Here is a 14,201-nt window from a genome sequence, read left to right on the forward strand (position 1 = left end):
AGGGTACCTACTGTCATGCAAACTTCTAGAAGACTTGTGTCAGAGAAAATCAATCACATATGTCATGATGCATGACATGACATATCCTCTTGTGTGAGATGACAGTTTGCTGTCCCCTTCTCCTGAAGTGGTACATATGGTTGCTAAGAACCAACAAACCATTAATCCTCATTCATCATACTAGAAGAAACCATGCCCAAGCAAGGTCTACATTAAATGTAAGTAACTCTAGTACATTTTTCTTTCTGTCCTTTCAAATACTAAATAGATGGTCTAAAGCAAGAGGCACTGGAGTAGAGTTTAGAGGCGTGACTCAACTTCTGTCAGGGATGCAAATTTCTTGTGTGGTAACAGAGTCACGAACTCCTGCTTTATCAAGGGAGCAAAAGCATTACAGCTCTGTTTCTATGCATAGCTGCACAGTGAAATTCTGACATCCAAGTGAGGTATGTTCGCTCCTCTTCTTAATACCTAGGGACATGTAGGCACTTAACACACAGCAAAGTTGAGACACTGTAATCCAGGCTGGTAGAAGGTATTTTCTGTAGAGGGGGATTTCCACTCCTGAAAATCATAACTTTAGGCCTTCTTTTGGTTTTTTTTTTTTTTTTTTTTCCTTCACAGAAACAGAGATTAACTCAGTCTTTTGACTTGGAGATGGTCAGGGGAGAAATCACAATCCCAGCCTTAGCCATTATCTAATCTAGAACACACAAAAATGTGAGAGCAATTTGTGTTTAATATCCTCTTTTGCCAGGGGTAACTGAAGCTCTGTTTTACCCTTCTCAGAAGACTGCTTTCTCATGAGAATCCATAATACTCTGGGTTTAAGAGTACACACTTCTCCAATACTTCATGCAAAACAAAACACTGACATCTTCTTTACTACCAGTACTTTACTACCAGTGATGTTCAATTCACTGGTTCATTCAATTTGTCTCTAAAATGACTGTTTTCTGTATGAAGTGCTAATGCTGGGACTGGAAATGGAGTCCCTCTGTCTCCAATTGATTGCTCGAAGTTACAAAACTATATCCCTCTCTCTCCTTTTGAATAAAGATGAAGAAAAAAGAATGCAAGCATCCTGACATCTTAACTTCTTTACAGTACAGCATGGAATCTCCCAGAAGATGGGAGAAAACACCTCCAACTAAATCCAGACAGAGTCTTAAATCTATTGAAAAAGAAGAAAACTGTGGGACAGTGGCATTTTTGTACAGATCACCAACTGGGGGGGCTTTTAAAAGCACTTGCTATACTGAAATAAGCAGAAGAGAGATTAAAGATAAACTATGCTACGTACTCAGTATGGCATCAAGATGCCCAAATAAATGTTTTCACAGGTCTGATGAGGATCTGCTGAGGGAACTGGGGTTGTAGAGGCTGGAGAGAAGGAGGCTGAAGGCAAAACTACCTGAAAGCAGGTTACAGACAGGTGGGGGTTGGTCTCTTCTAAGTAACAAGTGATGAGAGGGAACAGCTTTAAATCGTGCCAGGGGAGTTTAAGTTTGGGTACTGGGAAAAAATTCTTCAGTGAAAGGATTCTCAAGCATTGGAACAGGATGCCCAGGGAAGTGTTTGAGTCACTAGGGAGATGGGTATTTAAAAGATGTTTGGATGTGGCACCTGGGGACATGGTTTAGTGATGGACTGGGCATTGCTGAGTTAATGGCTGCACTCCATGATCTCAAAGGTCTTTGTCCAACCTTAACAATTCTGTGACTCTTGATTTGGACAAGACTAATGTTTAAAGCACAGTTCCACTGTGACTTCAGAGCTGGACACAAAACAAGAGAGCATTGATGAGAGTTCACTCTTTGGACTGAAGGCAAAAGCTGAATGCATGCCAGCTTTTAGCTCAAGCATTTTTTCTGAACACCCATTCCCCATTCATCAAATGCAAGTAAGATTTTCTCCTGGAGACATAAGGAGGATGAAAAACAGCAGCAGGTGTACATCTTTGGTGAATTTCTTCCACAAGAATCAGCTGAATAGAAAGTATTCATTCACTACTTGTGCATCCAATTCAGTGGACTACTCACTACTCTAAATAAAAAAAATGTGATGGTAGAGAAATCTGCCCCAGTCACAGGAAACTGATGGTAAAAAACCTTTTTTTTTAATTACTGTTATTGGCATTTAAAGCCAATCATATTCTGTCCTATCTCAGTATATTTTATAGTATTTCCAATTTGATCATAATTCATGGATTTGAGACACAGCCCTAACTTCAATCCCAGGAATATTTTCTCTTAGGCATTAAACCCCTCCTACACTCTTCTATGGATACTTACAGCATGACACTACTAGTTCATGCAAATAACAAAAGGTCATCAGGTTCTGCAATCCCTTTGCATGCCACCAGTAAGCTTTAGGATTTTCTAGGGAAGGTGATTCAAGTGAATAGCCAGAAAACCAACTTTGAAGATCCAGTCACCTGGTTAAAATTATCACTGTTTACAGTGTCCTAGGCTGTAGAGTGCTGAGAATGTCTTCAGGAGCTATCTGTCCCCTGGGAACTTTTAATTCTGTGGATGTATTTATTTAGATTTATTATTGACATCAAAGACGCTCAGGACTAGCTCTCCTTTCCCCGTCCTGAGCTGACACCACTAGAAGCAGTACTTCATATCAACCACTAATAAGAAGTGATGTCTTTGAAGGGGCTGTCTCAACTTATTGAAAAACCTCAGCAGAAGTCTTTAAAGACACATCATGGTGTATTTTTAGGCCTCCTTCATATTTGAGTTGATTTCCCATGTTCCTCATTTTCTTTTGCTATCTCAGGTAATATCTGAGATGCTTGATCTCATAAAATACGAAAATTTGAAAGAAAAGATGGCTATAATTTTATTTATTTATTACATATATGATTTATCCTACCTCCTTTATGATGATTCTAACAGAGTTCAGATAATTTTCACAGAAATGGAGAAAAAAAGAGCAGGGCAACCCTGTTCTGATAGCATGGGTGCCACCTACAGACAGAACATTTTCCAACCCATGTGTTATTTGTGTTTACGTGGACACTGGAGCAAGGAATAGGATGGGGTTCCCTGTCCATCCAGCTGCCAGTATTCACCAGTAAATTCTCTTGTCTCTAAAGCTCTGACTTAGGATGCTCCAATGCACAGGCCATTTTTCAACACTCAGTAGCTATGACAGGTGCTCAGAACTGCTGGAAGGAGTATGTAGGCAGATCCATAGTACTCTAAAGCCAGTGCATGACCTGGCGTGTGGCTTTTCTGGCTTAGTCTTAAGGTTAAAAACTGTCAATGCATTTTCACTGAAATACATATTAATAAAAAGATTTTCTTAAATCCAGCTTTTCAAACCTCAGAATCAGTATTTTTAAAGAAATACTTAAAAATAGTTGACAAATTATGACATCAGGAAACTAGACTAGATTATAAATATAAAATTGTCCTATCAAGAAAATAAGTTAATTTTGCCCTAGGATCCAGAAAAATGTTTTGATCAAAAAAGCACTGAATTGTAAAGTTAGACTTTCTCTGACATCAATGACCATTCAACAGATCTTTATTTAAATATCAGATAAACATCAGAGCCAGACTTTTTTCTTTTTACTGGATTTGTAATAATCCCCCATACATGCTTCTGTCTTTACACCTCATGATACCTAAAATTTGCTTGCTGCTAACAAATGGGGAAACAGAGGCATAGTGAGATGAAATGTCTTGTCTACCATGTGCAAATCAACTCTGTAGATACTCTTTTCCACAATGAAAAGCGCGAGTTATTCAACCTCAAACAATTTATTTCTCTCCTAAGAGAACACAATGTACTCAGCAAACCTACCAGGCCAACCAAATAAATTTCCCATAGGCAAAGGGAAAATGTGTATAGCTCCTTCCACGATCTTGCTGGGGAAATTATATCCCCAGTACTACTGGATATTTTGTTCTTTTGTTTTGTTTTTTAATTTTCTTTCTGTTACTTTCTGCATGGTCTTCATTTATTTTGCGGCTGACAGGGACATCTCCAGGCCCACAGAAAACCCCATGGCTGCAAGTGGACTGTGGCATGAGAAACATGCTCAGCACCTTCCATTCAAAAGAAAAGGAGAATATAATCTCAGCAACACACAAGCCAGGGCACCCACTGCAGAAAGCACACCCTAAATCTGCTGTTTGCTGCTGCTGCTGCACAGTTAGGTCAACACTCCCCATGCTCCAGCTGCTGATTTACTCTCTTTCCCCTGCCTTTATAAGGCTGGTAGTCCTAGTATTGCAGGCTCTGCTACTTGTTGCCACTGCAACAGATACTCCCAATCCAGATGGTGGTAGGACTAATTGAGCTGTGGTTCCTTTGTGTAGTCACCTCTACACAACAGCCACTAGCATGCAGAGCCTCACACCAATTGCTAGTTGCAATTGATAGCTGCTCGATGGCTTAGACCCAGCTTTGTACCTTTCTAATCATTAATCAACAATCAGACAAAGGATTTATTGCTGAATCCAGACAGCAGCCAATACAGACCTCTAATACATTATGGATTCTCTGTCAGCACATTTATCGTTTGCAGTGCACTGTTTGAAAATCCCTATGCTCTTGCACTTATTTATTAACTTGCTTACTTATATCTCTTTAGCTGGATTTAGCAAAGCATTGAAAATTCATCTATTACCATTTTTTACAAATCCTGAATGGTGAATTACTTCATATAAAATATATTTATAATATTCTTCATATTTACCACGACTTACCAAGCTCTTTAGCAAATATTGCTGTTAAAGAAAATGGAATTAAATTTCACAGACAGTGTCAGAATATTTCCTCAGGTAAATATCCAACGAATCATTTTATCATTAAAAACACCATAATAAAGGTTGACTATCAGCTGAAAGATAAAGGAATACACATTTCTCTATACTTCCAGCATCCTGTGGGATTTTTCACAGTATCATGAAAGCAAGCAACAGTAAGGACCTCACTGTTCTGTGGTTAGGCTTTAGCACAAAAACATCAGTGGACCTCTGGTTCTGCACAGCGTGCAACCATGCTCTGCTATCAAATTAATGTTAAAATATGTATGTCCTAGCTTCTGATTTATAGTATCTTTGACAAATAGTAAAAAGGACAGGCATGCCATAAAGTTTATGGATAGGGTGATGGCATGCACAATGATGTCTCATAAAGAATAAAGGGGGAAAAGTTATTTATTCTTGTGATTCAAGAGCTAAAATACAGATAGACTTGCTGCGTGCACAGAATTTTTCATAAATATCCCACAGTGCACCCCGTTGTACAGCAGCCATACATTAATTAGAGCATTCAGCAGACACTGCAATGTGTTACACTCACCCAAGTGAATCTTCATTTTTCACATGCAGGGCCTTACTAATTAAAATCAGCTTTGCAATTAAATGTGGAAAATTGTGTTAAACTTTGAAGCGTGGTTTAGAAAAAATGTATTTATTTTTAGGGTATTTTATTTTGATGCAAATGAATTCTCCATCAAAGTGAGACCAGCAAAAGGAAGGTATGAGGATTTCTCTTTTTTGTATTATAGATGCTCCTCTCGGTTGCAAGTTGCAATGCTCCACTATCTCCCTGCCAGTACCTGGCCCTGTTCCAATGCTTTTAGTGAGTGCTATCTGTCAAGGCATGAATAATACAGCCCCTAGGCTGTCGGCAGAATCCAAATGAGGCATACATCAGGAAGCAAGCACTCGACTTTAGCTCCAGAACATGCTCCTGTGAAGACAGGCAATTATTCACCCACGGCTGCAGCCATGGCAATCAAACTGGTGGGTGAAAAGGTATATGAAATGAAAAAATTTGAATAAGAAATATGGCACAACAAGGCAGAGAAATTCAATAATTTTCTAATAACAGAGAGATATTTGAGTCTTTTAATTTTGAAGTTTGGGGGCCTGAATTATTTCACTCGCTCTGTTAGAATATGTAGACTAAATACAGTATATAATGTCAAGGCAATGCAGTGGCACTTGTTTGGATTTTTCCTAATCAAAACAGCAATGCTAAACTCTAAGGTATTTATAAATTCAAATTGTTATATGAAGTGAAAAATCTCATGCCTAAAAATGAGAAGATAGTCCAAATAATTCTATTGGTATAATGCAATAAGCCAGAGACAGCCTAATAAAGCAATAAAGAACTGGTAGTATTATGAAATTTGGTAGAAAATTAAAATGCAATGTATTCTATAAAGTTAGGTACAATTTACATATTACAGATATGCACATCATTTTATGGTTCTTCTTTGGTTTTGAGACTAGCCTTTTTTTTTTCCAAGACATTGTGTCAGTAATTAATGAAATCCTTAACAATAAAATATGACCTGAAGAAAAGGCATGAAAAATTCCCTGGCAGATGAAATGTTTAAGTTAGTTTGTTTCATCTGAATTATTATTTTCAGCAATCAAATAGAAATTAATGATATAGTAAAAGCTATATTAGTATTACCATTTTAAATATGAAGGTTTATCATTTGGTCTTAACAGTCTTCACTGAAATTTTAAGCAAACTTTTTCAGACCACAATTGGTTTGCTTTAACTTCTATACAATGGCTGTATCTGTTTTCAAATATACACTCTTGTATGCTCTAAAAGAATCCTAAATGAATATACATAGTGCCATGCTACCACCTTAAGATTACTTTTTTTATGTATCATATTTGTTAGACTATTATGTTAGAATATATGTTATGTGTAGAATATTATTTGTTAGATTGGTATGTTAGAAACGTGGCAGTTAGTAAGTGATGAATCCATTACAGAATCTAATTGCTTTTTTTACTTGAGGGAAAAAAAAAAAAAAGTATTTTGTTAAGAACCTTTTAAATAAGCCACTGTATGCAATCAGAATTTTTAATGGAATCTAGTTAGAATTTTTATGATGTGTCAACATATCTACTTATATGGCAAATCACTGGCACCTATTTGGAACATGACATTGTTTTATAAAGACACTAAATGGATAACAACAAAGTAAAGTGCAGTACTTCTGAAACCATCATTCACATCTACTCAGTAAATAACACGGGCCAGTTTGCACTCAATTACTCCAGAGTAACAATGGGATTTGCACCTGCAGAACAGACCAGGAACTGGAATCACTTTTACTTTGTATTTGTATACATAGAATGTGATTCCTGTTGCCTCTGAAGATGATTAATTAAACTGGCAAAGTTTCTTCTAATTGCAGTGGAAGAACACTTGAATCTATGCTCTTCTTCGGATGCTCAGTCAAAAGGCATCCTGGAAACAGTTGTGGGAACTGTGGGACCCTCCTGCTCTATATATAGATGGATTATTCACAGCTGAAAGTATGCAAGGATCTGAACCAAGCTTATTGTTCAAAATCAATTCACAGTACTGAAGGTATAAGAGCAGTGTTCATTGTTTGCTGCTATGCACAATGGGCCTGAACAGTTACCAAGGAACTAAAACAACCTGCATCAGAGGCGTGGCCCAGGAGATGCTCTGGTTTTCACTCCTAAGATTTGAATTCTTCTCTTGTCTCCACCACTATCTGAACATGTTTATGCCTTTTTTTAATTTATTTCTATCTTGCATTCTGGTCTTTCACAACCTTTGTTTTCTTTTAGTTTTTCAGTTCAGTTGGCCTCAGGTGCTTTGAAACATAAACAAAAGGTACTGAAGTCCTATCTGTGTAAACTCTAACCTTGAGGCATTGGCTCATGTTGTGTGTCACAGACAGCACTAGAGGGTCCATGTTAGCTTCAGGTTTCCAGGTAAAATACAAAAAAAAAGAGTCTGCTCTAGTAAGGCAGGCACACTATCCAACTTTGGGCACTCCCCAGCGCCCATACTGGGATGTTAATTCTTCTGACCTTTCCACACAGCCACTGAACAGAGGTGCTTTCACCCCACTGATTTTAGAGATCCTAGCATTCTGCCCTAAAGTGCCCTTTAGAGAAACTTGTTCATCTAAGCTGTCTATTATCATGTCCAGCCAACAAGCCAACATCAGGCACTGAACTTAAGACCAGGAGGAGGCTACCAACTACGTCATACAAGGTTTTGCTTGTCTTCTAACTAAGATTTGACACAAAGAAAAACATCAAGGAGATGGAAATGACACAACAAGCTCTTACCACTGTTTGCCTACCTAGTTTCAGACCCATGTTTTCATACACCTCAAAGCATCACTGGCATAGAAAGTCTACTTCTTCCCTTAGTAAACCTGCATTGAAGCTCTTTCCTAATTAAAAATATAACCAAGGCAAAAAACCTGCGATAAAACCCTCCTTTAACTTCTATCTAATATTTTATCAGCAGAACAACATTTCATCCCCTGAATCTATCTGAAAATGTAAAAGGATCCGTTTATTTCAGTTCAAGCTTAATGTACTACCAGAGGATGAGTTTTCACTGTCACAAAGATAAAATTACAATAATAACAAAAACAAACAAACAAAAAAACCCCCAAAGCAACTCTCCCCCCCAAAAAAAAACCCCACCAAACAAACCACCTGGAATTCCAGAAACTTCAAGACATTTTAGAAGAAACAGAATTCTGGAAAGCTTTTACTACATCTAGTGGAAGCAAATGCATTTCATTCTTAATAATGAGCTGGTCTGATATTGTGAATGAAAAGGTCTTAACCTCATTAAAATGCTCTGTAGGTCTAAACGGATTTGTTAGGCATCAGCTGAGGTATGCAATTCCCTGAACACATCAAATTTTTAAGATGGTCTGATTTCCTTGGAAGAAATGTTTGAGGGTCTTTCCCACCCTTACACCCAAATAGAAAAAAAGGAAAATTCCTTCAAATTCTTTCAAAAAGGTAAATTTAGTAGGTGTTGGTTGTGAATAAATAGCGCTTCTCTTCTAGAAAACAGAAATTTTAGATAAATGTACATTGTAAACCTCAACAAAGAACTCTGTGTTTTTACATTAAATAGGACATATATTGGTTAAATATATTTTGATCAGTGGATTGGCAATCATGGTGACAAGAAAACATAAAAGCCCAACAAATTCTTTTGTAGAAAAAAAAGGAATTTTTGATGTATTTCCAATTTTTATTCTTATCGCATCTGCCCAAAATTTCATTTAATTAACAGCTCTGAGATTCAGTCTGTTCGTGTACTGACATACCAGAATCATGTCAAGAAAGCAAAATATGGAATTAACATCTCAAAACTGCATGTAATCTTTTCAAACCCCACATTTATTGCTTCCTCTTTCCCCAAAAGGGTGATCTTACACAAACACAGACACTAACTCTAACACAAAGTTAGAGCAATTCAGAAGAAAAATCAGAATTTTTCAAGCTAAAGAGTTTCTTTCTGTATATTTTTCATATCTGCACAGTAATTCCATCAAGTGTAGAGAAATGTATGTACCTATAATCTTGTAACTAGAAAGGCCATTATAATCATATCACTTAACTGTTGACAGGTCATGGAATTTCTGAGGGAAAAGAAGGATTTAGTGTCATCCTTTAATTACTTGTGAGGCTTGTGTTTCCATAAAGAAAACAGACAAAAGAAAACCATGTTTTGAAATGAGACTGAATTTAAAAATAATTATTTTGGACACTTTTCCTAAATCGGTGTTCCAATCTAACCAAAGCCTTCAAATAGCAACAAAAATGTTACTGCTCTTATGAGTGAAGAAAAGATTAAGAAAATAAATGTGAATAATTATTTTATGGTTTATACAGTTTAAATGTAATTCAAAGTAATTCTAATATCACTCTTCTTGGTCTAATTTTGAAAGTGTTTTCTGGACGTGTCTGTAAGCTTCATTCAGTGATAAGAAAAAAGGAACATGAGTGGACTGAGTGGCACTGTTCAGTATCTTTTTGTATTTCAAATAAATGCCTTAACCCCAAATGTATAATTTCAATTTAATTCCTAGACCCCATACGCCTATTTCATGCAGTAATCAGATTTGGTGTGAAGTGTCTACTCTTATAAACACCACAAGTGCTTTAACACGGTTTTGAACACTTCCCTCAATTCAGAAAAGAGATGGCCTAAACATCAGCCATTTTATCTCCTACAACGTGCTGCTGTATAAAATATGTCAAATGAAATGCACAGCAATGAGAGAAAAGTACATGTATTCTAGAGCTGTTAAATTTTAAAAATATTGCACAAAAAAATTCATGGACAAATGATTCAGGAAAGGAATGGTGTTTAGACAGATGTACAACACTATTGAACATTGACCTTGCAGACACAGAAATGTAAAGATTGAGGTCTAAATTAATTTGAAGCACATGCAGTATGTGTAACATATGCTACCTTGTATTCTATTAACCATAAACAGCTGGACTTTTTTTTTAATCTATGGGGATTTTTTTTAAATCTATGTTTCTAGACTATGAAATGTCTCCACATTTCATAGTCCAGAAACTGAAGTAAAGGTACTTATAATACAGTGTAACATTTGAACCCTGAAGTCTTGTTATCGTTGATTTGCCTTAAGTTTTGCTTTGAATTTAACCTGATCATTGAACTTAAAATGCTCAGAAACTCTTTTTATTTCAGTTGTGAAACACAGTAAATAATATAAACAGGAGTGCCAACAGGTAAGTGGGGCCAAATCTTAATTTGCAATATATAAGCAAGAGAACTAGATGCAAAAATTGAGAGAAGACTGACAATGAGAGCAAGTCTCCTCAGCAAAAATGTGAGGTAAATTTTGTGACATTCAGAAAGAAAAAATAACCCTGACTCTAAATGGCTTCTAGAATATGTAACTGGTAATTTTTATCATTGTTTGGTTTATCAAGGTCATGCCAGATAACTTGTTTACCAAATCTCTTCACTAAATTATGAAAAATTACAGATATTACCTTCTGTGTCTTGCATATTTGCCACTAACATGACCACTGCCATCACAGCCAGGCGTGGGACAGCTGCAAAAGAGAGAATTAATTATATAGGTGTTGGTGTGCTGCAGAAAGATTATACTAAAAGCAGGCAGACTAGGTATTACAGAGATGGAGGGCAACCAAGACAGAAAGAGAAATCAAATAACTGAAGGGGAAAAAAAAAAACAGGGGATGCTTTTTATTAGCAAGTCTTGAGGGAATTAATTTCATCAGTGCAGCAGGGCATGAGCAAACCACCAATGAACTTGAAAGTGCATTATACCCATTAAAAGGCATGAATTTTCTAAATTGCTAATGGGGATACATTTTACACTCAGAGCACTAACCTGAACAGCTCTTGTATGGCTGGTTCCACGGGAACTGCAGAGAGATGGAAAACATATAAAAATTTATCATCTATTACAAGTACCCCTCTTCTACAGAAAATTACCAGAAAGGTTGTGTAAAAGCAAGGGTCAGAATGAATCGTGCAAAGAGATTCTGGAGGATGAAGGTCACCCTGAGCAGGGGCCTTGAGCGATTTACTGAAGCAAGAGACGTACCTCGAACACCTTTGGAGCGTGTGCGATGGCGCTTCTCGTCTGCATCCACCTCCATCTGGGAATAGATTAGCAGGCAGTCAATGTTCTTATCCTGCATGCACAGACTATCAATGCACAGACTGATACAGTCTCTCACACGATTTATTGACACTATTTTAATTCCATTTCATCCTGTAAGGGAAACTTCTCCTTACAGGGGATTTTAGGATCTTTGTGATTATGGAAAAACAGAAAATGCAGTAATTTCTGCTTTAAACAGTCAGTTTCTGTGCCCTGCTTTCATAGCAAATCGTGTGCAACTAAGTGCTGTTTCCTCTCTTCAAGGGGATATTTCTGACATAAACCCTTCATTACTCCCAAATATTCCAAAACAAGGATTGAATAGATTTCTATACAATTTAAAACTATACTCCCAAATATTCCAAAACAAGGATTGAATAGATTTCTATACAATTTAAAACTAAAGTCAAGGGGTCACACACCACAGGCTGTTTTCTAACCAAACTGTTTACAGTGGGAAAGAGAGGAAGTAATAATGACTGAAAAGGAGATGAAGATTCACCATTAGACCTTCAAATATTTCACGTTATTTAATATGGCATTGCAATCTTTTCCAGCATGCTTCACAGTTTAGTTGTGTTTTTCAAGTTTAAGGAATGGGCTCATTTGCTACATGATGAGATCTTTATCTTCATTTCACAAACAGCCTGCCAATCTAGCATATTTTTCTGTGCAATAATAAATACATAGAAATCTTTCTTACATGTTTACCAGACAGGGGCAAGGCTGCAGATTAGATTTTTTAAAGTATCACCATCACTGACCTATAGTAATTAATGTAGGGCCACATAGTTTCTTTGGTGCACAATTGTCACCAGATTTTAAAAGGCAAACTAAATAGGCTAGCTAGAGTTCAGGATTTTGTTCAACAGAAGCAAATTGCACTGAACTATGTTGAGAGACTGAGTCAGGGAAAATATATGCAGTACATTTTTCACCAGCTCCTTTGGCTGTAGAAGAGCAAGATAGCAAGATGGATCTACAGTGCTTCATACATAGTGATGATACTGTAAAGGTCAGGAAGCACAGAAATAGACCATGGAGTTCTAGTTCCCCCAGGGGAAAAAAATCAATCACCCCCTTTATAGCAATATCCTTGGATTGATATCTGGTAAGAATGTCATATATCTCATGCAAAAACATGGAAAAGGGTCCAAGTGACGTGCAGCTAACCCTTTAATCACCTTTCTTTGGTCAGTACCTTTACACAATTTGGGAAGTAACTAGGAAAGAAGAAATCAAGGAATGTTTTTGAAGAGCTCCCTCAACATGGAACAGCAGGAGGAAAGAATCACCTCAACAAAATTTCTAGGTGACAGGGATTTGGTAAAAAGAAAGTGTCACTCTCACAAGATTCTGTGCCACTGATGTAGTTCTGTTTCTCGGCAGTCATAATCTGATTCCTGGTAGTGTGCTATGTTCTACACTAAAGGGATAATTTAAAATAGACTGATATTATGAAAGCTAATAGAGCACCAGCCACTTTTAGGGGGCTTCAGGTCAGTCTTCTGCATAACTTTGAGTGGGTTTAATTTTAAAATTAAGAATTTCATTTTCATATTAATTTAATATTTAGCTGAGTGCAGATACATTTGGAGCATAAGCTTCCATCTTATCAACCAATAATGCTATCTGAGACCCCACAAAATATTCCATCAAACCCTCAACTGCCAGTCTAGAAAAGTATGGAAAGGTACAGACCAATCCTTTGTTGTATCTACCAACCCTGTGCAGAAGTTTCAGCTATCGTCTGGCATCAGAAATGGCACTAACTGCCTATTCTTAGACAACTGAATTTACCCCCAGGTTATTGCAGCCACCAGAGTCTGAGGACCAACTTCCCTGATCAGCTACATGAAGGTACTTCAGGCTGGACAAAATCAGTCTCTAGGCACCTCTGTCTCTGCCATCTAGCTCTCCATCAGCTATTGCATGAGACACTTGGCATGCCTGTAGATATCTCCTATAGGCACCTAAACTGAATCTTAACTTTACCCACCCGCAGTATCTATCCTACACCTTGAGTTCACATCCTAGCCAGTTTCTTAGCTCCAATGACTTGAGAGGCATTTGAAGCTTTTAAAGCTGCCATACATAAGCACATAACAGCATATCTGGAATATAAAAATTCCTTACTAGATTATGATATTCTTTTCCTAATAAGAAAACAGTGCACTGCATTATTCTCTTAAGTCTTGAATGTGTAAGGACTTGACAGGAGACCAGAAGTGAAGTTACTTGATCTTCAAACTAGTCTGTTTTTAAAATGTTTGAAAAACATTATCTAGCCTCATTTGCCAATACTGAAAAACATGCTGAAAGAACTATTATGATCTTAACCTCAAAATGCTGCCCCAGTTATTATGATAGTCTGTGTACATTTATAAGGGACAAACTACAAAACAGATTTTTCTGTCTTTCTAAACCAAAGTAAGCACTTCAAAAACACTGAGGATAGTATAGTACACTTTTAACTATAATGACAATCACAGAAGAAATTACGAAGCTGAAAAAGCCCCTGTAAGATCCACACAATCTATAACCAGAAGCAGGTCAAAGAAATAAAAACATTAGAAAAGCTGCTGGCACACAATGCAATTTTAAATTTTGTTGTGCATCCTACCAAGTTTGCTGCTTCTCCAGAACAGCACAAATTGACTTGCTATTGTCTGTGACCTAGATGCCCTCTCATATATCCCAGTGTGAGTCTTGGATGCTCTAGGACACATCAAATGTTGAT

General features: G+C 37.1%; 1 protein-coding gene across 1 annotated transcript in view; it reads right to left on the minus strand.

Moving 5' to 3' along the window:
* Positions 1-14,201, minus strand: part of MYT1L (myelin transcription factor 1 like) — a 221,092-nt gene that overhangs the window by 117,759 nt on the left and 89,132 nt on the right. Inside the window, exons 2-4 of the mRNA XM_059842822.1 lie at positions 11,402-11,456; positions 11,186-11,219; positions 10,821-10,883 (exon numbers count right to left, since the gene is read on the minus strand). Coding sequence (XP_059698805.1) covers positions 10,821-10,883; positions 11,186-11,219; positions 11,402-11,456 — 152 coding nt within the window. The remainder of the gene's footprint in view (positions 1-10,820; positions 10,884-11,185; positions 11,220-11,401; positions 11,457-14,201) is intronic.

This window comes from Haemorhous mexicanus, chromosome 3 (genome assembly GCF_027477595.1).
Source record: "Haemorhous mexicanus isolate bHaeMex1 chromosome 3, bHaeMex1.pri, whole genome shotgun sequence".
NCBI lineage: Eukaryota > Metazoa > Chordata > Aves > Passeriformes > Fringillidae > Haemorhous > Haemorhous mexicanus.